Below are 26567 nucleotides of genomic sequence, written 5' to 3' on the forward strand. Positions count from 1 at the left end.
CACGCTCAGCGAGAAGGTCAGAAGAAAGAATGGGCTTGGTTCCGCTGATGCTTCTCACAGGTGCACAAGTGCTTGCTGTGAGTGAATTTTAAGGAATCTGAGAAATCAGTGAGTTGCTAAAAAAACTGGAAGTAACCATTTTCTACTCCTCTTTTTTTCAAAATGGCAAAGAAAGAAGGGTTCTACAAAATTCATTCTGCTGAGTTTGAAGTCAACCCTGTGATGGTTTGTGAGAAGCTAGAAGACTAAGTAGGGGTCTGTGTCTCTTAAGAGTGAGTCATGTCTGTTGGGCCTCACTGGTTTCGCCAGGAGTACATCTTGCAGCATTAGGCCCGGAAAATCCCCACTTTAGTGAGGCATCACATGTGGAAACACTGCTTGGGATAAGTCTTGTGGATAAGATATAGGAATTTAGGATGAATGCCAAAATAGGCACCAGTTCAGTTGCTCAGTCGTGTTCGACTCTTTGCGACCCCATGGACTACAGCACACCAGGCCTCCCTGTCCATCACCAACTCCCAGAGTTCACTCAAACTCATGTCCATTGAGTTGGTGATGCCATCCAACCATCTCATCTTCTTTCGTCCCCTTCTCCCACTTTCAATCTTTCCCAGCATCGGGGTCTTTTCAAATGAGTCAGTTCTTTACATCAGGTGGTCAAAGTATTGGAGCTTCAGCTTCAGCATCAGTTTTTCCAATGAATATTCAGTACTTATGTCCTTTAAGATGGACTGGTTGGGTGTCCTTGCTGTCCAAGGGACTCTCAAGAGTCTTCTCCAACACCACAGTTCAAAAGCATCAATTCTTCGGTGCTCAGCTTTCCAACTCTCACATCCATACATGACTACTGGAGAAACCATAGCTTTGACTAGACGGAGCTTTGTTGGCAAAGTAATGCCTCTGCTTTTTAATAAGCTGTCTAGGTTGGTCATAACTTTTCTTCCAAGGAGCAAGCATCTTATTGGTACCGAAATGATAATGAACAGTGCCGTAAGATTCCTGCTAGGAAGATTTTTTTGTAGAGGGTCATGTCATCTGCTCTTAGTCCTCCTGCCTGGTGAGCATTTTTAGTCCATAATTTGGATGCTGAAATAGAAGGACTTGAAGTTGTGATGACAGGAAGCCAAATAAAAACTAAACGAGTCAGTTGACATTGGGATTCATGAAGACCCACAGGCTGGAGTGATGGATAGGTTGGCAGAAAAAGAGTAAAAGAGAGGCCAGAAGAACCTGAGTAGTTCAGAGTTGCTGAAGGTAAGGAGTAAAAAGAGGGAGCCACACAGCTTGAGGACAGAGAACACATGTGTGGATCTGACGAGGAGGCCGGTACTGACCCCTTGTGTGGTGGAGACAGAGCTCCAGCTCATTTGCCTGGAGACGAGGTGGGGATGAGGTGATGAAAATCAGGGTCAGTGGGTCTAGACCCCTCACTTGAGAGAGATACCAATGAAGGGAACAAGAGAAGAGTGAGGGCAGCAAAGTTCTTGAAACTTACATAAGCGAGAGAAGAACAGGTCTGATGACAGGCAGGGCCAGTGACTAGGAAAGACTAAAGGTTCTGGAAGACTGACCTGTATGGGACGCATGCCTGGGCTTTTGTTGTCAGTGATCAATGTCACGTAGGTCTTCACTACGTCCTGTGACCTTGAGATGTTTTTGATTGCTCTCCCAGTTTCTCTCCTTCATTCCTTACGGGTCAAGTACTTGGTGGCAAAAGGAGAAGCACTGGGGGAAAGTGAACTCCCATTTATTGAAGGCTCCTGTGTGCCAGGCACCATGCAAGCTGTTTACCAAAGTCAGCTGAGTCAAGGGCGGCCCACCTTCTGACGCTGATTCTGGGTTAAGACAGGGTGGGGCCATCTCCAGGCTGATTTAGGTGAGCTGGCTCCAGGGCAGAGTGGCCAGGAGGCCAGGGGCCCGCTTACAACAGCCATGCCTGCCGCTCAGCTCCCCAGGTTCAAGTGGAGTGGCTGGCGTAGGGCCCAAGCCCAGTGTCCTCTCAGCCCCAAGCTGCCACCTGGACCCAACAAGGTTTAGCAGGGAGGAGCTTTTCTTTTTAAACAAAACACAATTTCTACTGGGGATGGAAAACGTTGCATGCCTGGGCAGGTACCAGGGGGCAGACCCCTCAGCACGGTGCTTAGAACATCAGTAAAGGTGGGCAGAAAGGGGCTAACCACTGTGATTGGCTGCCACCCTGACCACCCTGGGCTCTGTTTAGATCTATTGGCAGCCATCTCCTTCACTCTGCCCACAGTCTTCCCCAGCCTCTCGGGTATCTTGTTGATGTGAGCAGTACCGTCATCTACCATATCACCCAGTCCCTGACTCCTCGTCTCCTTTACCCCCACCCAGGTGAGGGGTCTAGAATGTGCCTACTTGACATCACTGAGACTCGTCCCATCTCTGACCTGACCCAGGCAGAATTAGTCCCTCTCCACTCTCTGAAAGCCCCGCCGTCTTCCTGGCATAGCACTTATAACCATTTGTGATTTTTATTTGTGTGTTTCTCCTCACTCACCCATGAGTGACGCTGCTTACTGTGGCCTTGGGTCCCTGAAGAATGGCACTAAATGTCTGTGGAGTAGATAAAGAAAAGCCCAGTGGAGCTGCTAGTCCAAGAGATTCAGAACTAAGTAGGTATAAATTCTAAAAGTTGCAGTATTTTTCTGAAGTTGACATAAAAGGCCAAAATGTTCTTGAGGCTTCAGAGGAGTCAGGTGTGGTGTTGGGCGTGAGGGAGTGCTTAGGGTTGGGGACCTGTGAACATGTGTGCTGTATGTCTCTGGTACTCAGGTGTTGGTATGTTTGGGGAAGGAGTTGGTGTGTGTAGAAGGGGTGTGTCCACATGTATGCCCATCTCTGCTGTTGCTGGACTCTGCATCTTGGACCCGGACAGGTAATGATGGCCCCCAGTATGGCACGAAGGCATTGCTGAGGGGGTTGTTCAAATTGCAAGACAGTCCTGCGGATGGGACAGGTGAGGGAAAACACTGCATCTTTTGGTTCCTGTGAAGAGAGCAGGTGGTCGTGGACAGTGACCCCCGGGTGCCCCGCTGCACACTTCCGTCCTTCTGTTCTGCTTTCCCAGGGAGTTCCGCGTGTGAGTGCAGACTGACGCTGAGTGCTTTTTTCTCCTCTCTCTTCCTTCCTACAGTCGGTTCTGAATGTGATCAGTGAGCTGCAGGAGCAGATGTGTAGGCTGCAGCTGGACATCCACAGGCAGATGCAAGAGCGCCTCTCTCTCAGTAGGGACTACCCTGAGGAGGTGGCGGCCGGCGACGGTGCGGCCCGGCCCCAGCCCTGCGGCCAGGACTGTGCCCACGGGGAGGGGTCACCTGTAGGCACCACACTTAAGTATATGGGCGCATGTGTGTGTGGGGCGTCTCATGGCGGAGGGACCGGGGTATCTCCTAACCAGAACCGTGTGCGCTAGCTTAACATGGATCTGCAGTCACCTCTGGGCAGAGCTTGGGACTCCCCCTGGGGGATGTGAGCTGAACACTGTGACACTCCCCCAGCAGCATCTGAGCAGGAGAGGCCAGCCCTCTGACGGCGACTGCACTTATCTGCCTCAGGGCTGGGAGTGAGCTGTGTCAGGTGCCCCAAATGATGGGGCATTGGTATAAAAGGAAGCTTCAGGAGTTCCCGTCCCAGGTCTGACCAGCTCTTCCTCCTGGGCTGGGAGATTAAATGAAGTTTTGTCTCACGTGATTTTTTTTTTTTTTTTTAATTTAAGAAAAAAATAGCATCATGAAAGAATCCTTTCAAGTTTATACTTAAAGGGATTTATCCCCAGTGAGAAAATAGAACACAAGTTTCCGTATATTTGACAACTGTCATCGTCTCAGTTTCTGGGGGAAATTCTCCCACATGATCACGTTTGCGGGATCTCACCACCTCTGGGCCTGTGGAGTGTATCTGACTGGGATTCTAGACTTGACCCCTCACACTGGTGTCACCAGTGTTTTGTGATGGCAGCTGCACAGCCATGATCCTGTGCCTCCAGTGCTCCCTACTGAAGAGGACCGGGAAGGTCAAGGTCACGATAGCCACGTCTGTAGGAAGTTGCCGTGATGTTATATTCAACTATGAGACGTGTTGAAAAATCTCTACTCTGACTTGGGCATGAGAGGACAGGGCTCGGTGGGGAAGAAAATGAGAGTCAAGATGAGGTGCAGATTTGGAAAGGGGAGCTCTGACAGGGTGCTGGCCCCATGGAGAGCGGGTCACCCCAGAAAGACTTGTGAGAGAAATGAGAGTGGGCACCAGTGCTAATAGCTCATGATGGGCAACAAATAGTTGAGAAGGAAGAGGCTGGGCCCCAGAGGTCCCCAAGCCTAGAGATGGTCCTGCTTGGTGTCCCCATAATGGCTGCTCCTCAGCAGTAACCTGCACACTTTGGGTTCTGCCATCAGCAGGCTTGGAATCCCCCTCAAGCACAGCTAGACTCAGAAAATGATCTTGGATCTGCTACAAGTCACGACAGGCCTTAAAGTCTAATGTTGCAGATCAAGGAGGCAATAATCTTAGCTTGGAAGACTTTTTTTTAAGGGCAGCAACAAATGTTCACCTCATTTATAAAAAAAAATCTTAGTAAAGATTTTTAGTAAAAAAAAAATTTTAGTTAAAAAAAAAATCTTAGTAAAACCTACACAGTTCAAGTGGAAGCGATGTCACTTTCCGGTGGATTGTCTCAGAATGCAAAGAGCTCCAGGCCAGTTAATAGATGGCTTGAGTTGCATGTGTTCATTCATCAAGAAATAATGCATACTTGACTATGTGCCAGAGGTTAGCAAAGCTCATGGAGTTCACAATATAGGAGGATAACTAGCCACTAGCAGTCACACCGGTAAATGTTTAATTGCAAATGATGTAAAAGATGATACAGATACCACAAGAGTATAGAAGGGAGATCTGAGGAAGTGTGGAGGTTGGGATAGCTTTGCTCAAGGCAGTCTGAAGGATGGGCAGGGATTAACCTGGCAGACAACTCCAGACTGAGGGAGCTGCAGGTGCAAGGGCCCAAGTCAGATGGAACTAACAAGTACGGGTGTGGCTGGAGTAGACCTGGGGAGAGCTAGTAATACAAGAGTCAGGGCGCAGGGTCAGGCCCAGCTGTGTTGGTCACGGGTTACATTTCATGATCTTTGAAGAGCAGGGAAGGCCAAGATCAGACTTGTGCTTCAATCGTATTGTTCCCCTGGATACCATGGGGCCAGTGGATTCAAGAAGGGCAAGACGACAGAGGACCAGCCAGCAGAGAGACTGTCCAGGCTGTCAGCACTGACTGCTGGATCAGAGTAGCCACAGTGGGGTTGGAGTTAAACAAGAGGCTCAGGCAGTTTCCTTGAAGGTAGAATTTACAAGGCTCTGTAGATTACGTATGTTGGGGGGAAAGACCAAAGAGATGCCAAGGAGGGATCCTGGGTTTCTGACACAAGATGGAGATGTCATTTAGTGAGACAAGGATATCTAAAAACGGGAACTGAGAGTTCCGCTTGGGCCATGACAGTTGGAAGAGGCCCAGATGCCATCCATGTGGAGATGTTAAGTGGAAAGTTACATGAGTCTGGAGTTCAGAAAGTCTGTGGAAGTAATCACTTTTATGCTAATTTTTCTGAATGAAACCAGTCAACAGGACCATTTGTCTGTTAAAGGACCCTAGATTTGGGACAGTGGTGTCTGTACTAAGGGGTACTGTAGAAAGCAGGGGCCCTGGGGTCAGAAGATAACAGGCCTGATTTCCAGCTCCACCATCAGCAAGTTGTTTAAATGTCACCTTCCCACTCAGCAACCTTCAATGGCTTCCTATAATACGATCTAAAGAATGGCTTCAGAATTCTTTATATTCTCATCCAACAGCCTTTACAGTAAGGTTCCACCTTATCTCCTGACCTTATTCCCACTGAAGGCTGCCCATCCCCTGCTCCAGCCCAACAGGCTGTCTGCCTTCATGCTTCCTGTCTGCCCTCTCCCTAGATGCCTCCCCCCTTCCTCCTTTCTTCAAGCCAACTCCCTCCTCAGAGCTAGAACACCCAGGCCAGCCTTTACATTTCACACTTGAGCATTTGACCTTGCAGTGTTTGATTTCTATCCTCCTGGCTTGTCACTTCCTCCCTGACCCTCCCTTTAGGCTCCTCAACTCCCCAGGCAGAGAGATGCTCCCACTTAGCATGCTTCCTGTCCCTTTGTCTATAAGAAGCTGCCTTGTTTTTGTTTGTTTTTTGCATCTCTGTTTCTCTTGCTCCCAAACCCTACCTCTCCTGTCCTTTACACGTGTGTGCATGGTTTGGGTACCCCCTACAGGGAATGCAGATGCTAGAAAGGTGGAGGGGAACAGGTTCTAAAAGAAAAAATGTTCTCTTCCTTATGTCTGAAACTCCAGGCCTTTGTTTTGTAATAGGCACACAGCTCTTCCTGAAGCAAGAACCGGCCATCTTTAAAGATCGGAGCCAGCCGCAGTGCGGAGCCTGATGTGGTGGCTCCTGCCTTGGCGTCATCCTCTGTGCATGTGCTTATTATGCAGGATTGTAGATCCTGGCAACACCCTGCTCTTTAACCATCAGAACTCTGTCTTGCTCACTCGTCTAGGAGTTGCTTCAGGAGCTCCGGCACCTCAAAATCAAGGTGGAAGAGTTGGAAAATGAACGGAATCAGTATGAATGGAAACTGAAGGCCACCAAGGTAAGAGGCAGTCCTGCTGTTTATGGAGAGGCTTTGAGCCCCGTGGGGAGGGTCTGTGTCCGAGCCTGGGGGGTGCAGTAGCCTTAGCTTGAGAAATGTGAATTGACCCCATTGTATGCATAGGTAACAGTGTGCAGATTGTGTGAGCAGATGGATCTAATCCAGGAGGGCTCTTCCCCTGGAGAAAGCCCCCGAGATTATGAGTTGCTGAAGTCACAGTCTCTGCGTCCCACAGCAACCCCCAGGCTGAGGTGCTAGATGAAGGCCAACATTATCTTGGCTGCATTGTTTTAAATGCAGCAGTCCTTCTGCTGTAGTAATCAGTTTCTAAAAAGAGGCATGCTTTATTTTTAGCAATTCCTAAAAATATGTACTTGTCTTTTTTTTTTTTTCCCAACCAAACCATATTTCTATTGAACTGAGGAGCTTGCTGTTTAAAGGATACCAGTGATATATTATTTTTGCAAAATAAGTGTTATCCTTCCCTCTTTTGTTTCTTCTTTCATTTTCTCTACTAGTTGAAATGGATTCAACCCACACATTTATTGTCTTGGCCAGAACACTGTATTTTAAAACTTTAAATTAGCTTGCACTTAAGCAATAGGAAATTTCACATTAAAATACAGAGTTAGACTTCCTTGGGAGCAGAGGAAGGACGATCTGGGGTTAAGGGAAGGAAACCTTAAAACCTGAAGCAACTTTTCCTGCCTGAGGAACTGGCCTGGGCTACCTAGGGTGCACACACGCCTGCCTTTCCGCCAAGAGCTCTGCAGCGCCACCCACAGGCGTCACCAGGTAGTCCCGTAGGCATTTTCATCTTACTGCTAAGCGAAAGTCTCTCAGTCCTGTCCGACTCTTGGCGACCCCATGGGCTATACAGTCCATGGAATTCTCCAGGCCAGAATAACGGAAATGGGTAGGGTAGCCTGTCCCTTCTCCAGGGGATCTTCCCAACCCAGGTATCGAACTCAGGTCTCCCGCACTGCGGGTGGATTCTTGACCAGCTGAACCACAACGGAAGTCCAAAATACTAGAGTGGGGAGCCTATCCCTTCTCCAACAGATCTTCCCAACCCAGGGATCATACTGGGGTCTCCTGCATTACAGGAGGATTCTTTACCAACTTAGCTATCAGGGAAGCCCATTTTCATCTTAGAATTTTTTTTTTCCAACATCTAGTTTATACTTTATTTTTCTATAACTTTAAGTGATTATAAAAACAATAATGATCATTAGATATAAGTTTTAAATCACAAAAATTTAAAGGAGTAAAAATCACTCGTATACCACCCAGGAGATAACCACTATTAATATTTCCTTCCAGGCATCTCTCTTTTTTTGGAGGATGGGGGTCTCTCTGTTAATTTTTGGTGTTGATAATTTATTCACAATTTTATACCATATTGTTAAAAAAAAAAACTCTGCGATGTTGATGTATATATAAGTGTAAATAATTTTCTTAACTACTTTATTGATGAGGAAGCTGAGGCACAGAGCAGTTAGGTAACTTTCCCCAGATCTTATAGCTATTCAGCAGCAGCGCTGGAGAATCTGCTTGTTCACTTACTGCTCTGTCTTTATCTAAGTGTCCCCTTGTATGCTCTATGCGGCCCAGGCCCCAGTTCTAGGAACACTGTTTCTCTAACATCTCGGAACCTTCCATCACTATGATCCACTCAAGCAAGTCCTGTCTTGGTGAAACCTTTAAAGTTATACACACCGCCTTCTATTATAAAACCAAGTAGCTCTTAAATCACCAAAGCGCTCTGCCTTGGCACATAGACCTTTGAGATACTAAGGGTTATTTAATAACCACCAGGTCTGAAACCCCTCTTTGTGCCAGGATGTGTCAAGCCCTTTGCACACGTTTTCTCATTTGGGCCATAAAGTAACCCAGCGAGGTCGGTTGATTTATTATCTTCATTTTTCTGCTGAGGAAACAGGCTCAGAGTGGCCAAGGTGAGGTTTTGATCTGGGTCTGTGTCATTCCGTCATCCTAATTTCCTGCGATTGAAACCTGTCTTGTTTGTTAAAGTTCTTTAGTTTTCTGTGCAAAGCTTCTTAGTCCCTAAATGTGGCAGTGCAGTGGCTATAGGGCCTGGTCCCTGGGTTTAATTAAGGGAGATGGAGCACCCCGTCTCTGCTTGGCACCGGTCTGCATGACTTTGTCCCAAACCTCTTGCCACACAACTCCAGTCTCAGTGGCCATGGAAGTACCATACTTTTTCTGATGGTCAGATGCAGGGCCTCTGCGCTGTTGTAGACTTCCCAGCTTTGGAACAGACACCTCTCTGAGCATAAGAGAGCACCTGTCATTTCTGGCCTATTCTGTGAAAATTGGCATACAGGAAGGGGCACCCAGCCAGTTGGTCTGTAGAGTTGTAAATAAATGACCTCACCCGGGCGCAGGCCTCAGAGAGAAGAGCCTGGGTTCTGCCTTGATAGATCGGCCCCTGGACGTCACTGGTGTCCACTGTGAGGCCTGCAGACAAGAATCAGGTATGCGGATTCCTAGCAGAAACTAGATTTCGCCCTATCTGCAAAGAAGGGGAGAAATGGGTGTAGAAGTTGCAAGAAACGTTAAGAGACTATCTTCCAAGATTAGTCTGGCCCTTACAGAAATGAGACAGTGAAGAATCTGCCTGCAATGCAGGAGACCCCAGGCTCACTCCCTGGTTCAGGAAGATCCCCTGGAGAAGGGAGAGAATGGCTACTCACTCCAGTATTCTTCCTGGAGAACTCCATGGACAGAGGAACCTGGCAGGCTACAGTCCATGGGGTCACAAAGAGTTGGACACGACTGAGCTAATACTTTCATTTTTCACTATAGAAATGAGAGGCATTTGGATCGAGTCTCAGAGCTAAGGGGTTTCCCGGGTGGTGCTTGTGATAAAGAACTCACTTGCCAATGCAGGAGACGTAAGAGATGCAGGTTCAATCCCTGGGTCAGGAAGATCCCCCTGGAGGAGGGCATGGCAACCCACTCCAGTATTCTTGCCTGCAGTATCCCATGGACAGAGGAGCCTGGTGGGCTGCAGTCCATAGGGTCGCACAGAGTCAGACACTACTGGAGAGACAGCATGCACACAGACAATGCTAATGTTTTCTGAAGCCACTGTCACCATTAATTATAAGCCCATGGGCTCCACGGCCCTGAGTTAGCTGTGAGAAGGTGCCACCTAACTGCAAGTCTCCACAAACCGTTTGGCACATCTGGCCCCGGCTCTCCGTACTCTGTGGGTGGAAGCCAGGCAGAGGGACAGTGCTCTGTAGGGACTTCAGGTAAGGAAACCCACTCCTTGCCACCTCTTTGTTTTTACCTGGTCCCAATTAGGGGACATTAAGGAAGGTTTGTCCAGACCCTTGGAGGAAGGCTCTGGGTGCCCTAGCCCCATAAGAGCAGCCCTCATCTGTCTATCCTCAGTCAAATCCTTCACTGCTCCTGCTTTCTCCCCAGTGATGTACAGGGATAGTTCTTCATCCCTTGGTTTCCTGTGAGGATTGAGTAAGGGTTGATGTAAGAATGCAATGTGCACTCCATCCATGTGTCCTGAAACTGAACACAGGAAAAGCCACCAACAGGCCAGTGCTCATTTGGTTACTTGAGTTGTTCAAAGATGACCTCATGAAAGGACAAGTCCATACCATAACCTTGCAGAATTAAGGTGGGACACCACTGGGCTACCATGGGGGAGGGGTGCTCAGAGTAGAAGCTGTTGCTGTGTGTGCTGTTGTCTGGCTGGGAGTCAGTTCTCACCCCCTTTCTTAGTCTGGCTTGATGCTCAGAGAACTAACTAGCTATCCATAAGGGAAGGAATAGGATGAGAACAACAATAGAAGTAGCACTGATTGAGGCCTTACTGCCTACAGAGCATGAGGCTAAGTTGTTTGTAACTACTATCATATTTACTCCTCACTACAGCTCATGAGCTAAATGCTATGCTCCTGGCTTTGTAGATGAACCAAGACTCAGAAAAGCTAAACCACTTACCCAACTAGGAAATGAGAGAATCCAAGTTTGTTTGACTCCAAAGCCAGTGTATCTCTTAGGATGGCACCCACCCAGTTCTGATTTTCTTATGAGTATGAAAGGCAGGGACAACCTCATGTGTGCCTGCATGCTCGGTCATATTCGACTCTTTGTGACCCCATGGACTGCAGACTGCTAGGCTCCTCTGTCCATGGGATTCTCCAGGCAAGATTATTGGAGTGGGTTGCCATGTCCTCCTCCAGGGGATCTCCTTGACCTGGGGACTGAACCCGTGTCTGCCTGCGTCTCCTGCATTGCAGGCGGATTCTTTACCCACTGAGCCACTTGGGAAGCCCCAGGAACAACCTCACCTCCTATTACGTGTGAAATTTAATCTGCTGTACTCGGTAGACATTTGGGTACCACCCAGTGCAGCTGCCTATATGAATGTGTGCACACCTGTGTTGTACTCACATGCTTGATTTACACAAGTATGTCCACTCAGCATACCTGAGTGCTTTATGTAATTACATTTGAGGAAAGGAGCATCGGTGCCTGAGGTTGGGCTGAGGCAGTGACTGTGCATTCAGGGTGGGAGAGTTTGAGGGAGGGAACTCGGCTCACGCATTATCTACTTGTGGTGATTTGCTTTCCACTGTATTTCCTGTATGGGGTGGAAAAATGAAAGATGCACGTACTTATTACAGTGGTGTACATACATGCTGTCGCAGGAGTATCTTGGGAGGAAGAAGACCATGTCCAGAAAGAGAATTCATCTTTGGACCAAGGGCAGCCCTCCAATTACACACACTCGCACCTCCTCAGGCCTCAGTGGTGTGTGGACTACAGAAGGCAGGGGAGGGAAAGAGTTCAGTCCAGTCAGGGAGGAAGAAGCAGGAGAAAGAGCAGCTAGGATGGTCAGAGCAGGGTGGGGAAGTGGAGAGGGGAGGGCCAGTGTCCAGAATGGCCAGGAAGAGCATGTTTATTCCCCAGAGCGCCACCTTGTGGGGAGGGCGGTAAACACCTCTCACTGCTCGCCTCTTCCTACTTTGCTCTGACCTGTTAACTTCCTAACGGGTCCTAGGACCCATGGGCTCTGGACTCTGACTGGAATTGCTTTCTTATGGTCTGGTGGTCCCTCTGAGCTGGTTGGATGCCTTTTTCTCTTCCAGGCTGAGGTAGCCCAGCTGCAAGAGCAGGTGGCCCTGAAGGATGCAGAAATTGAGCGTCTGCACAGCCAGCTCTCCAGGTCAGCAGCTCTGCACAGTGACCACGCAGAAAAAGGTAACTGGCTCGGCCGTGACAGAGTGCAGTCGCCCCTCAGCCTGGGTTCTCTCTTATAAGTGGGCTTGTGAGTCTCTGGGTATGTGAACAGCTGTGTGAGCAGGCACGTGGTGTGCACATACATGTGTGTATGTTCGTGTGTGCACGCATGGGTCTGTAAAGCCCAGCTCTCTTGTTGAGCCATGGCCGTGAACTCTTCCCTGTTCGAGGCCTCACCTCTGGAGGCTTTCCTCAGATGTGCCGTCACCACTGGAGCTCTCTGGGCCTCTTCCTCTGGAGTGTTTACTCCCCCTTCAGTGCAAGGACTTGTCTTTGTGTCATCGCCACAGAAGAGGCTTTAGCAATTCATTTGGTCATGGAATGGTTCCCCGCCTGATACACACTCAAGGGCCAGAGTGACGAAACAAATCCATCATTTCTCGTCCTTTGGATCTCAACTTAAGTGTTAGCTCTCGGAAAGACCTAACCTGGCCATCCTACCTCAACTAGGTGCCCCTACTTTTCTCAGAATCATCATTCCTGTTGTTTCTCTCATAGCATTTACTATAACCAGTGCTGTGTTTTTTAAAGTCCCTTTGAATAGACTGTCATCCTTCCTTGGTGGCAGGGACTGTGACTGTCTTACCTGAGAGCATATCCACAGAGCCTCACACAGCATTCAGCCCATAGCTGCCAAGGAATATTTTTTGAATAAATGAAAGGATAGTGAATGGTCCCTAGGGAGTTCAAGTCTTGCTGATTAAAAATAGAGGCTAAATCCTCAAATATTCTTATTAATGTGTATTTAATATTTGCAGTTGTTTGCCTTACATACAAAATGATCACACACCTTCCACCTTCTCCTCTTGCCCTCAAGCTTCAGCGTGTTGCTGGAGAAGGTCATGTGGCCCTGTGAACTGGCTCCACTACTAAGTCTCCTCCGGGCCTCAACACCACTTAGCTTGGATCCCTGGCAGGGGTGGGCAGCCATGCAGCCCTGAAACAGTGGCTTAGGCTGGAGAAGGAAATAGTGACACATATGCTCATCCCTCCACCAGCCTTTCTCAGTGTTTTCACCAGCCATTGAGTGTGTCATCTATCTCCCATGGTCTAATGTGGAGGATGCAGACCCCTAAGATACTCTAGACTATCTATGATGCTAAATTTGGATAGAGAACTCCCCAGGCCATGATTTCAGGTCAGGCAGGTTTCCCCCTGCACCCTGTGCCTCCCCACAGACCACACTTTCCAGGGCCTGCCTCGGGTACCTCTTGGAGCTGATCTTTAGAGCCTTGTTCCGGTTAGGCCCTGCCCAAAACATCAAGGTTTGCAGTCTTCATCTGGAGCTTACCACCCTTCACTCCACAAACCACCAAGAGCCTAAGACACCAAGCAGCACTCTATACGTTCCTCTGAAAAATGAATCCCTACGTCTATTTACACAAAGTCTGTCAATCCATTCTTCCTGCTCTTGTTGGCTGTAGCAGGCAGCCCGAGGAGATGGGGTGCCCATTCGTGCTTTTGTCCCCTTGTCTCCTGAACTTTACTTACACTGACATACTTATTCTCTGTAGGATCCAGTTTGGGATGGGTATGGGGCTTTGTTTTGGAAAAACTATGTGCTAATTCCTCAGTTCGGTTCAGTCACTCAGTCATGTCCCACTCTTTGCGACCCCATGAATCGCAGCACGCCAGGGCTCCCTGTCCATCACCAACTCCTGGAGTTGACTCAAACTCATGTCCATCGAGTTGGTGATGCCATCCAGCCATCTCATGCTCTGTTGTCTCCCCTTCTCCTCCTGCCGCTAATCCTTCCCAGCATCAGAGTCTTTTCCAATGAGTCAGCTCTTCGCATGAGGTGGCCAAAGTACTGGACTTTCAGCTTTAGCATCAGTCCTTCCAATGAACACCCAGGACTGATCTTTAGAATGGACTGGTTGGATCTCCTTGCAGTCCAAGGGACTCTCAAGAGTCTTCTCCAACACCACAGTTCAAAAGCATCAATTCTTCAGCGCTCAGCTTTCTTCACAGTCCAACTCTCGCATCCATACATGACCACTGGAAAAACCATAGCCTTGACTAGACAGATCTTTGTTGGCAAAGTAATGTCTCTGCTTTTTAATATGCTCTCTAGGTTGGTCATAACTTTCCTTCCAAGGAATAAGTGTCTTTTAATTTCATGGCTGCAGTCACCATCTGCAGTGATTTTGGAGACCCAAAAAATAAAGTCTGCCACTGTTTCCCCATTTATTTCCCATGAAGTGATGGGACCAGATGCTATGATCTTTGTTTTCTGAATGTGGAGCTTTAAGCCAACTTTTTCACTCTCCTCTTCCACTTTGCTCAAGAGGCTTTTGAGTTCCTCTTCACTTTCTGCCATAAGGGTGGTGTCATCTGCATATCTGATGTTATTGATATTTCTCCTGGCAATCTTGATTCCAGCTTGTGCTTCTTCCAGCCCAGCGTTTCTCATGATGTACTCTGCATAGAAGTTAAATAGGCAGGGTGACAATATACAGCCTTGATGTACTCCTTTTCCTATTTGGAACCAGTCTGTTGTTCCATGTCCAGTTCTAACTGTTGCTTCCTGACCTGCATACAGATTTCTCAAGAGGCAGGTCAGGTGGTCTGGTATTCCCATCTCTTTCAGAATTTTCCACGGTTTATTGGGATCCACACAGTCAAAGGCTTTGGCATAGTCAGTAAAGCAGAAATAGATGTTTTTCTGGAACTCTCTTGCTTTTTTGATGATCCAGTGGATGTTGGCAGTTTGATCTCTGGTTCCTCTGCCTGTTCTAAATCCAGCTTGAATATCTGGAAGTTCACGGTTCATGTATTGCTGAAGCCTGGCTTGGAGAATTTTGAGTATTACTTTACTAGCGTGTGAGATGAGTGCAATTGTGTGGTAGTTTGAGCATTCTTTGGCATTGCCTTTCTTTGGGATTGGAATGAAAACTGACCTTTTCCAGTCCTGTGGCCACTGCTGAGTTTCCCAAATGTGCTGGCATATTGAGTGCAGCACTTTCACAGCATCATCTTTCAGGATTTGAAATAGCTAATTCCTAGACCTCCACCTGTTTGGCGGAATGACTCCCAGCCCATTTAGGCCTTGTCCTTTGACCTGGCTCTCCAGACTAGTTTGTGAAGAATTCCAAAGAGTCTCTGTTGGGTCCAGAGTGGGAGAAGGACAACTGTCATCTACCACAGACTGACAAAGACCCCTGGGCCCATAGGGAAATTCTGTAGGTTTATGATGAACTAAGACTGTTTTCCTTGACTGTAGAGTTTGTTTCAATATATTTATAGATCCAATTAAACATTGTTAGTCAATTCTGACTATGCCTTTCCTAATTGAGCCAGGTACCTGGCTCTTTTTACATAATCATTCTTTCCCTGTCTCTCTTTGGCTGGAGACTCTTTCTTCCCATTTTAAATTCTCCTCTGGTATAATCCATGGGACTGTGTGATTTTTGATTCTCTCTGAAACTAGTTAGCAGCCCAAGTACCTGCTTACTCAAGTTATAAAGAATAAATGTCAATTTTCTTCTGGGATATCAATTGTAGAAAGTTTGGGGGTTCTTCTACGACACCCTTGAGTAAATGACATTTTGTTCCCCCCCAAAAAAGTGTCTATAAAGAGAAGACAAAATACCAGGTTAATTGGTTGAATTATCCAATAAATATTTAATGAGACTGACTGTGTGCCAGACACCATCCTGGGCTCTTTGAAGAAGTAAGGAGTGATGTATAATTTATTCACACAGAAAGTTGTAGCATGTTAGCAGGTAGAACTAGTTGTCTGCATTTTATGTAAATAATTCTTCCTACACTTAAATTCTTTTAGACCAAGAAATTCAACGTCTGAAAATGGGGATGGAAACTTTGCTTGTTGCCAATGAAGACAAGGTAAGATGGCCACTGAGCCGCCCTGTCCTTTCCCTGCAGACCTTCCTGGTTCTGTTTGCTCCCTTCTGGTCTCTGATACTTTGGGCAGGGCTGTGCCCATCAGGACACTGACTCAGGGAAGTGTCAGGAGATCCACCTCTGCTTCCTGGAGACTCAGCTCAGTTACCTGCTTTTGATTTTGATGCCTGGGAATTTTGCCTAAATGGAATCTCTCAAAGGCAGAGTAAAGCCATGTCTGTTCAGGCTGGTTTGGGGGAAAAAAAATACACTAGGGTTACTGCCTATGTCATAGCTGTTGCTCAGACTCCTAACAAAACTTTAGAGCCATCCACCAATCAATCCCCCATGTTCATGATCTGGTGATAGACCCTTCATAAAACTGGGACAGACCCATCAGCCTTCTTTGTTCTTCACGTTGAATCCCTGTACAATCGTAACATAGCCACCTCCATACTACAGAGCACCTATCTGGCACAAAGGTCAGCTCTAAGGATCACAGCCCTGCATTTTACAGACCAGGAAACCGAGATTCAAAGTGCTTGAGTAGTGTTGCCCAATGGTCAGGTAACAGCAGATAGCGGAGCCAAGGTCATACCCACGTTTATCTAACTCTGAAATTCGTGTGTCGTCCCAAGTCCCCAGCCTTTGCTGGGGAAGAATTGATCCCCTCCGGAAATTTCCTCTGTTATGTAAGGAACCTCAGACTCCTTAGGTATTGAGATAAATATGACAGCTTTATTTTAGTCTTTTTTTTTTTTTTTTTGGCATGTAGCTTCAGAGGACAATGGGCTTCCCATGTGGCTCAGTGGTAAAGAATGTCACCTGCCAAGCAGGAGGCCCAGGTTCAGTCCCTGAGTTGGAAAGATACGCTAGAGAAGGAAATGGCAACTGACTCTAGTATTCTTCCTGGGCAATCCCATGGACAGAAGGAGCCTGGCAGGGCTACAGTCCATCGGGTCGCAAAGAGTCAGACATGACCGAGCGACTAAGCAATGGCAAATAGAGGACAGTACTTGGGTCAGGAGGCAGGTTTCAGTGGCTACATCAGGGGGGTAGGGAGACAGTTTCTTGCTTCAGGAAACGTTTGAGACGTTTGAAGGCTGTGTCAAATGGGGGTTGTTTTATAAGTAGAGATTGGACTCATAGCCTTCAGGGAGAGCAGGAGTGTTTACGACGGCCAAGGAGGCAGACCACTGAGAACCCAGGGCCTGGGCACTCTGTCTCCCTTTGAGGTGTTCTAGAGGTTCCACCCAGCTTTTCCTTTCTGTGTGCACAGAACGTAGCCTGGGCCCCACATGAAATCGCCTCAGGTGCCAGTGTTGCTGTTTACATGATAATCTGTTTTGCCCTGTGACAGGACCGTCGGATAGAGGAGCTTACGGGGCTGTTAAACCAGTACCGAAGGGTGAATGAGATCGTGATGGCAACCCAAGGTAAGAGCAGCGGGGAGCTTACCATCTTCTCCCCAAGGTATTCCATCTCCACTGTGTTAAATGCCGGGCAGTCCTGCCAGAAGAGTCTTCATTTTCATTTGCAAAAATGCTCTGCAGGAAGATGGAGCTGGTTAGACTGCCCTGGATGGTGGGAAACTGGCAGCTCTTGATTTCCAGAAATTTTGTCAAATGGCAGACAGTTCAGTACTTCCAGGGACTAAACTTTCCAGACCATCAAGAGAAGAAAGCCTTCAACTTGAACCACTGGGAATCCCCACCCTCAGGAGATCTGTGCATCTGCCTGGCATACTTCTTAGAGGCAGTGAGTGTAGCCAAACCTGGATCCGAAGGCAATTTAGTACCCTCACTGGGAATTAGAGCCTATCCACCTCCTGGAGAGTCTAAAAGCATCCCTAGCAGTGGCCAGGACACTCGGGGAGCCTTCTTTGAGTTTCTGGGTGCTCGGGTTCCCATAGGAAGTCACAGGGCAGGGAGAGCTGTTTGTGTTTCATACTTGCTGCCCAGGCAGCATCCGTGTTGTGTGGGCACCCTGGGGCAGATGCCCGATGGCTGCCTTGTTGATCACGCTGTTGACCCGGGCTCCCATTACAGATCCCGAGAAAGCAGCTGTTTCACAGGAGAGGGCTGCTATGAGGGTGCTCAGGAACCTCTCATTCGGGCTGAGCTGCTGCTGCCTCTTGGGGAAGAGCCAACCCCTAGTTTGGGTTGTGGCTGCCGGTTGTCACCCAGGGCCACTGCCAGCCCTGCACGCATGTCACAGGCTAATTTCCTCTAATCCTTCTGGAACTTGGGTTAGGTGACGGCCTGAATGCCTGTGGCCAAGGAATGAGAAGATTGGAGAGGAATAATTGGGGGGTGGGGACTTCTCTTGGTTCCCCCAGCTTGAGCTTTGACCTTGAAACGGCCTCCTGGAAGCCCTTGCTTAGATGCTCCAATGAATATTCTGAATCACACTTTTAATGTCCCTTAATGTTTTTCTTTATCCCTCTTAATGAAGGAGAGACTGTGTTAGAATTTTGTGGTACAATTATAGGTTTCTAAATAAGCCATGTCATGGTAATGATCTGCATTAATGCTTCCAGGGCCTTCAGAAAGAACTCTCCCCATCAATGAGGAAGACCTGGAGGGAGGTTTCAGGAACTGGAACACTGCGAATAAAGGCCCCGAAGACCTATTTAAATCAGAGGTACTGTGTTTCCATTAATGATGTGGGGTTTCAGCAGGCCCCGGGAGCTTGCCCTGAACCTGGGGGAGGATCAGGAACCTGCCAGGTATAAATCTTGACAGGTAAAAAAATTAAATCAGTGGAGTCACCGCAGAGGCTTTGGGGAGACACTGAGGGTGGAAGGAGCCAGGGCATAGGCCTGTGTTCCTGTTGGGGAGAACAGCAGAGTGGATACTAGACTTCTGAGGATGGGAATTTTCTCTTTTCTAAGCTTTGTTTTGGCCATGCTGGGTCTTGGTTGCTGTGAGGGCTTTTCTCTAGTTGCAGCCAGCGTGGGCTGCTCTCTAGCTGTGGGGTGCGGACTTCTCTTGTCGCGGGGCACAGGCTCTAGAGCGCATGGGCTTCAGTAGTTGCAGTTCCCGGGCTCTAGAGCACAGGCTCAGTAGTTGTGGTGCACAGGCTTCGTGGCTCCGTGGCATGTGCAGTCTTCCCAGACCAGGGATAGAACCCATGTCTTCTGCATTGACAGGCAGATTCTTTACCACTGAGCCACCAGGGAAGCCCCAACTTTTCTTTTTCAATTGGTTTCCTTGTTTATTTTTGCCTTTACTCTCTGGAATTTGAGCATAGACCAAAGGGGTATTTTTATTTACCACTGCCTCTCCAGGATCTGCAGTGATGCCTGATACCCAGTTGTATTCAACAAATATTTCTTAATGAATGCATCTTGCACATTTGGAGGGATAATGAACTTTTGAAGTGATAGATTCCTGTTTCATAGACAACCTCTCTTCCCTGTAGCCAGCATCCAGATTTCCTTTTCTCTTGTTTACAATTTGGTCCAGTTCTATGGCTGCCTCTGGACTTAGTCTAGATACACTGGGCAAATAAACTTGTAGTTACAGATCTCAGATGGAGGAGGGACTTCAGCCCAGAATTTAAAAGGTTCTTAAAACTCCAGAACAGTCACACTGAGGAGGCTTAGTCCAGCTAAACCCTTTTAATTAAGGGAGGGGCAAATGTGTCACCTGGTGGCCCAGTTAGGTAGTCAGAGCAAGCACCCCAGATTGCTGGCAATGGTGGCAGTAACTGATATCCAGTACTGGTGTGATTAGCACTGTACATGACTCACCTCATTTATGCCTCATGACACCCCGTAAAAGATTCTTCTTTTATTGTGCCGTAGCTGAGGCTCAGAGAGGGTAAGTAATCTGCTCTAGGTCACATAGCAAGTGGGTAGCAGAACTTAGACTTGAACCCAAAAGCCCAGGCTTTTAACAACATTACATACTATAATGCCAGAGTTCTTTCTAAATAGACCAGGAAGATACCAGGCTCTAAAGAAGACAGCCATTAAGTCAGTGAAGACATTAAATTGCGTCCTTGTCTACCACCATTAGCTTGCGTTCATTCCACCTGTGAGACCCTTGCTTTTCTGACCTTGCTAAGCCCATTCTCATCTCTCAAGATTCAGCTTAAGTTTCTCCCCTCTGAAGCCTCCCTGACCTTCCCACCAATGAGAAGGGTCCCTTCCGTTCCCATACTATTAATATATTATAGGAGTGTTGCATTGATCTTTCATCCTAATTAACTTACCCACCTCCCTGATGGCCTGTCAGGCAGTGGATGCTGCTCCTGTTTGTTGACTGACTGTATGAATTACAGTGTTGCTCATTGCAAGCAGAAATCCACTCTGGCTAAGTTACAACAAGGTGCACAGTGGCTCACTGAATGAAAGGAAAAGCTCAGAACCAAGCTCAAAGAGGACAGGGCGCAGGGATTCGGGTGTCAGGACTAACTGGTCAGGACTCTACTGCAAGGATGTGAGCTTGGGCCCTAGAAGGAGAGGCAAGTTGGCCATGGCTTTCAATATATCTTGCTTGTTGGCATCTTAAAAAAGCAAGGCACCAGTGTTGCTGTACCCCCCGTGGCTATACCCAGGGCGGGAGACGTGCCTCCCCAGGAGGAATTGTCCAAACAAGGGGAAAGGATGGAGGCCGGTCTCCAGGCAGCGACTGTTCTTTCCAGTGACTCTGGTTCCCATGCAGGTGTCTCCAAGAGGCAGCCCTCCCACGGCGGGGCCACCCCCACTACCGCAGAAATCACTGGAAACCAGGTAGGAGGCCCAAGCGTTTCCGTGAAGCTGCTGTGCTCTCAGGCCCCTCTCAGGGCTCCAGACGAGGCGGTGATCACAGCCACCCTGTCCTGGGCCCACCTGCCCTCCCGTAGTCAGGGCAGCACTCCAGGCCCAGCAGTGGTCACAGCAGGGCCAAAAAGGTGGTGCAGTCATGAACCATGCCCATGTCCCCTGCTGCAGAAGGGCTTCCCTCCCCACAGGCCGAGGGGCCGGGTTCTTGTCACTGAGAGGAGTTCTGGCCAGGGCCTGGGGCCTCGGGGAGGGGGCTGCATCTTCTCTGTGCCCCCAGGGGCTCCTCAGAGCAGAGAGTGCCCTGCGCCATGAGCCTGTCATTGCTGCCAGCCGCTCTGGCATGGCCTTCCTGCTCTCAGAGGGAGGCCAGCCCTGTGACAACACTCCACTCTCTCTCCAGGGAGGGCCTTTTCTCCTCACAGGGAGGTTGGTCCAGTTGCTTTGAGGAAGCTTCAGATAGCAATGAGCTTATTGTGGGCTGGCCTATGTGGTCACCAACTGCCTCCTGACTGATACCTTCGAAAATCAACCTACTTCTAGTTACTGATGTCAGCTCTTGAGAACACGTTTCCAAGGAACAGGGATCTGGAGCTCCACTGCCAAGGGCAGGCTGTCCTTCAGCCAAGTGACAGGAGTTTCCCCAGAAGGGCACTGAGTCTCCAGAGCCTAGGCACTCAGAACCCCCCATTTTCCATAAAGCCATTGTTACTGAGCTTTTAGCCTCAGAGGAAAGCAGTCATGCCACGGATGGCGACTGGCCAATTCTTAGTTTTGCAGAATAAGAAATTTGCTTGATGAGTTCACTCAGAATGAAGTCAACATTGAGTGACTCGCACTGACTAGACTCATAAGAGACTAATGTAGCAACAGATGCTGATTTATTCATATGAACTGAGAAGTATCACTGCCAAGGAGACTTGTCACAGGTAACCCTTGTGACCATGGGTGGTGGTGCCGCTTCTCTATCCAGTTGGTTCCCTTCTCTGCAAAATAGTGCCCGAGAAAGCTGATTCCTCTGAGCAGACTGCTCAGGGCTCACAGAGTTGGAGCAGAGGGACAGAGGACCCCAGCGGGTGATGCTTTGAGCTGTGGCCGACGTGCTCATCTCCACTCGCAGGTGGCACGGCCTCCCTCCCTGGATTTCTCTCACACTCACAGACCAGGCAGTATTGGCCCCTTTTCCTCTCTTTTGACTCCACAGACATTGGCTTTCTCTTATGACCACACAATAGCCAGTGCCCACTGATGCCACTGAATTGTGTATTCTTGGTTTTTGAGGACTGTCAAGGACTTTTGATTTGGATTTCAGTGATGCTCTCATGCATTACCAACACATGGTCAGACCAGACCATCCCCAGAGTGGGCCAGACTCATCTTACATGTAACAGTTATGATGAGAGGGTGTTGAGTTTTTTCCTGACCTTGACTCTGAGCCCAGGATGGAATACCAGTTAAATGTTGAAATATCCTCTGTACGAATGATACTACGTTCCTCCTCCTCCAGTAACTGTTTCCTTTTTTATTTTCTTTTGTGTTTTTCCAGGACTCAGAAAAAACTCTCCTGTAGTCTCGAAGACTTGAGAAGTGAATCTGTGGACAAGGTCAGTCCGTCAGTCTATCCATAAAGATGACTGAGTTATTTCTTTGAGGTCAGCACAGTGCCAGGACATGCAGGCCAGGCGCTGTCCCTACCTGATGGAGGCTTTTATCAAGTTGTTGAGGAGGCAGGAATTTTATGAACATTTTGAGAAAACTGGTCAGCTATGGCCCAAGGCATCCTAGAGGCACGGTGAGTCAGAACACACTGCCTGGAGTTGATGAGAAAAGATGTTGAGGTGGGCATGGGTAGGTTTGGAGAAATGGTTTGGGGAGCAGGAGGCGGTAAGGTCAGAGGCGGGAGTCAGATGGAGCCAGAGTTCTTAAATCCTGGCCCTATTTCCCCAGGGCACTTGGAATGTTGCAGAGGTTTTGAATGAGGATATAATGTGGATAAAGATGCCCCTGGGAGTGGGTTATGGAATAAAGTAGAAGATTGGAGAGGAAGCTTCTTAAAGAGTCTAAAAAGACAGGAGGAGGGCTTTGTGGTTCCTTATATGGGGCTAGCCCTTGACCACGTGGGTGCCCCTGTGCTGGAGAGGAGGGTCACGGATTCTTGGGCAGCGAGGTCGTTGGATACACAGGGGTGCTGCCCTGTAGAGCACCCCAGTGACCTTACTGCGTAGATCCCTTGGGGTCCAGCAGTGGGCCAGGCTCCCTGGTGATACAGTGGGAAACCAGGAAGGCAGGAGCCTGCAGTGGCTTTGTTCCATCACGTGCCTCAGGCTCCCTGCGGTCTGTCCAGGCCGTTAGACAGTGACCTTCCACCGATTGTGTTGATCTGACATAGAGATGGGGAGGGAGCGAGGGGTGAACCTTGCAGATCCAGGCCAGCGGGTGGCCCTGAGTTGCTGCCATGACTAACGCGGGTCTCTTTCTCTCCACATAACTGAAATGCTCCTTGCCGTCCCCTAGTGTGTCGGTGGGAACCAGCCCTCCCCTGTGGTAGAACCCAAGGTATTATACATTAACCGCATGTCCCTGTTGTCTGTATGAGGCTGCGCTGTTTGCTGGTCTTTTCATTTAGCAAGTTACAGCTTTAGTAACCTTAAAATATGTTACCTGTAAGGGGTAAAAGAAAAGATGAAACCTCCTCTCCTGCTTTCTTCTTCCATGCCCTCAGCTGGATCCTGTGCTTTCATCTCCCTTATCTGTGCAATAGGACTTCTTATCTCCCCCATCTTACAGGCTCTGAGAAATCCGTTTTTAAGGCAGAGTTGTTCTGATCTCTGGGGAGGGAGAAGTTATGATCTCAGCACACAAGCAGAGGAGTGAGACCGCTCTCGTCCTTTCTGTGGTGATAAGTCACGGTTAAACACCCAGGGGCACACTCAGCGCAGGCGCACGGATCCTTCTGCAGTGTCCCCACATGTGGATGTCTGGCCTTTGCTTTCTAGGACTAAGAACTCATGACATTGTAAGACACCCTCTGTATTCTTCTCCAGCCCCGTTAGATGCACGTCTGGACTTCCCTAGAATGTGCCTCCACTGATGGGCTCTCCCTGTGGAGTCCACGCAATGAGTCAGTCTCCCCTGCTCCTGACAGCTCTGGAAGTGGAGTCCCTCAGGCCCTCTCTCAGTTATCATCTCCTGTGCACATTCACAGGCCCTTAAAGGTCCTAGTCCATATCCTTGGAGCGAGCAGTGAGTCCTCTCTGTTGTGCCGGGACCACACTTGAGCCTGGTGTAGGTGGGGTCTGCCCGCTGCCTTCCTCGCTCCAGGGACTGATCTTGTCGTTAACTGCTGTTACTGTAGACCTCGGGTGTATGATATTCTCTGTGCTTCTATGTCCTCATGTGCTAGGCCAGGGGCAGAAATTGTTATTCTCTGTTTAGAAACAATAAAATGGAGGTTATGAGGGGCTAAAGAGAAAGAACTTGGCCCAAGTTGGTCTGACTCCCAGCGTTGGGTCTCCTGCTCAAGGGCGCTGCCTCTGTGCCCTTTCAGGGCAGCGCCGTCTTCAGCCGTCTGCTGCTCCTTGCCTGGGATTTCCATCCCCTGACCAGGGTCATTCTTCTCAGAGACTGCAGTGCAGTTCTGGCTTCGGGCACTTCCGTTTCCCCTGTGTGTGTGCTGATGTTGCATTGCCTTCTCCAGCAATGAGTGCTTCCTTCCCAGCGTCTCTTTTGGCTGAGCAGAGCTGAGAGCCCTTTCCAGTGCCCTTGGTTCTTTCACTGTCTTTTTCATGTGCCTGAGCTGCCTCTGAAGCCTTCTTCCACAAGGCTCTGCCCTCTGTAAGTCTCAGCTCTCCAGCGAGCTCCTAGGGCAGCCCTCGGGGGTAGCCTCGGCTGTCTCTGCCCTGTCTTAGAGGAGTGTGTATGATGGTACGGCAGGATGTGTTTCTGAACCCTTCTCCACTCCCATATTTCCTGTATAAAATGGAACTTTGGAGCCATGCCCTTTAGCTGTCAAAAATTTGTGAATGCTGCCTTCCCCACAGTCAGTGGTTCCTGGGTCTGACTGTGCGTCAGAGCAATCTGAGACGCATGTTAAAAACACAGACTCCCAGGGTGCACTCCCACAGGGGCTGATTCATGGGTGCAGTGGGACCTGGGTTTTTATATTACAAGTGTCCCAGGTGATTATAAACCAGCCCGTGTCGGGGCTGGTGTTTGGAAACTGTTGCTGTTGATCATAAATCTTAACAGGTCCCATCTGTCCCTCATGGATCATCATGAACTTAAAGACTGTGTGGTGTCCATCTCTTCAAGTTCCAGTTATTTCTCCCTTACCAGCCAGTTCCTTCAGAACCCCTTGAAAATTTAGCCCACTATTCTCATCTCTCTCCTTTCTGAGCTGATTTATATAGGATTAGTATTCAGTTTTCAATGACTAAATTGAGTTTCAAACAATTTCCAAGGCATGCCTTTATAAGGAAAGTAAATTCAGAAATTTACTGGGCACTTGGCTTTTAACTAAATGAAAGAATCGCAGTCACTGAAGTCTCCCACTACTCTTCTGACTTGTTCGTTTTGAAATCGGTTTCATCTTTCTTCTTTTCTACTTCTGTGTCCGATCAAGTGATCCACAATTGATTCCCTTGGTTACATTGCTTTAATTTCTCTTTTCTTTTCACTCAAATGAATTTACTACTGTGTTTCCCTCGGGTTTGTGGGTTTAGGGCCCATTAAATCCTTCTTGACCAAATAAGTGCAATTCTTTTTTTTTTTAAGTGCAATTCTTCTTCATCTCGAATCACCTTTTCTTTTGGGGACCCTTTCCATGGCCAGAGTCAGCACAGGGCCCACTGCCCTGGACTGAACCTCACGCAGACTGTGACCCCAAGTTCCCGGGGAACTTCGTGCTGGCAGGCGGCCCTCTGACCCACTTTCTGTTGACACCTCCCCTGACTGTGTTCTTACCTTCTCGCTTCACCTTAACCTGCTGCTTTCAAAATAACTATTATTGTAATATATAAATACGATCAATAGATAATATTATCTATAGGGTAAAGCAATAGGTATAACATTTATTGGAATTCTGGTTTGTATGCTCAGAGAGCTTGAAAGGTAATTCTCGTCTGTTGATTCCTTAACCTCTGAGCACAAGGCCAGACAGCAAAGGCTTCGCCTTCTGTTCAGACATGGCTTCTGTCAGCCCTCGATTTGAGCTCGACTCTGTCCCCATCTCGCTATGCGGCTTTGGGCAAGTTTCTTTCTCGGAGCTCTGGTCCTATTGCCTGGCCTAGAGTAAATGACCTTTGAGGGGTCTTCGAGTTGGCCTCAGTTTACAGATGGTTCTTGAAGAAAAGCGAGTTGTTCCTGCATCCAGAGATTTCCTAACTGGGTTTGAGCTGGAGAGTGACAGCTAATTGAACATCTCCCTCCCTCTCCTTCCCTTAGGATGGCCCTTTCCTGGCGGAGCACAAGTACCCCACATTACCTGGGAAGCTTCCAGGATCCACGCCCAACGGAGAGGCTGCCAAGTCTCCACCCACCGCCTCCCCACTGGACCCCGCAGGGAGCAGCCCGCTGAGGCTGAGTGAGTGTCCAGACCCCAGGCTGGTGGCTTCTGGTGCCTCGGCCTTGGCACTTCCATTGTTGCACGAGGTCCCTGCACCCTCCCCACCACAGCCCACAGCTGGAGAGCAGTGGGGGTGGGCGGACGGGGCAAGTCGTACCTCAGGGTGGTCCCATGTCCAGAGACTATGGCTGTCTTTCTGGGCTCACTGTTCCCTTCCAGAGCCCAGAGAATCAGGGTGTGTGCCCACCTTCTTTCCACCTGTGATTATTCTACCCCCATTTTCTCTTCTCCTCTGTTCCTCCTCTCTCGACTCCTTCCTGACCTTCCTATTTTTCCTCTTTCCCTCCCTGCTAGATACCACACTCCACCCTCCCTGGCCCTCCCCATTCCTCCTCTGCCTCCTGATCTCTTTCC

The 26567-nt window shown here is 48.7% G+C and overlaps 1 protein-coding gene across 12 annotated transcripts in view; it reads left to right on the forward strand.

The window, feature by feature from the left end:
- Window positions 1-26567, forward strand: part of PPFIBP2 (PPFIA binding protein 2) — a 158733-nt gene that overhangs the window by 109478 nt on the left and 22688 nt on the right. For 6 of the 12 annotated variants that reach the window (XM_027563177.1, XM_027563178.1, XM_027563179.1 and 3 more), the window contains 10 exons: window positions 3158-3340; window positions 6595-6687; window positions 11829-11940; window positions 15764-15825; window positions 17183-17258; window positions 18362-18465; window positions 20493-20560; window positions 22137-22194; window positions 23105-23146; window positions 26033-26171. In XM_027563177.1, the coding sequence (XP_027418978.1) occupies window positions 3158-3340; window positions 6595-6687; window positions 11829-11940; window positions 15764-15825; window positions 17183-17258; window positions 18362-18465; window positions 20493-20560; window positions 22137-22194; window positions 23105-23146; window positions 26033-26171 (937 nt within the window). The remainder of the gene's footprint in view (window positions 1-3157; window positions 3341-6594; window positions 6688-11828; window positions 11941-15763; window positions 15826-17182; window positions 17259-18361; window positions 18466-20492; window positions 20561-22136; window positions 22195-23104; window positions 23147-26032; window positions 26172-26567) is intronic. The other 6 variants (XM_027563184.1, XM_027563185.1, XM_027563187.1 and 3 more) reach the window with 2 other exon arrangements.

Source organism: Bos indicus x Bos taurus, chromosome 15 (assembly GCF_003369695.1).
Source record: "Bos indicus x Bos taurus breed Angus x Brahman F1 hybrid chromosome 15, Bos_hybrid_MaternalHap_v2.0, whole genome shotgun sequence".
NCBI lineage: Eukaryota > Metazoa > Chordata > Mammalia > Artiodactyla > Bovidae > Bos > Bos indicus x Bos taurus.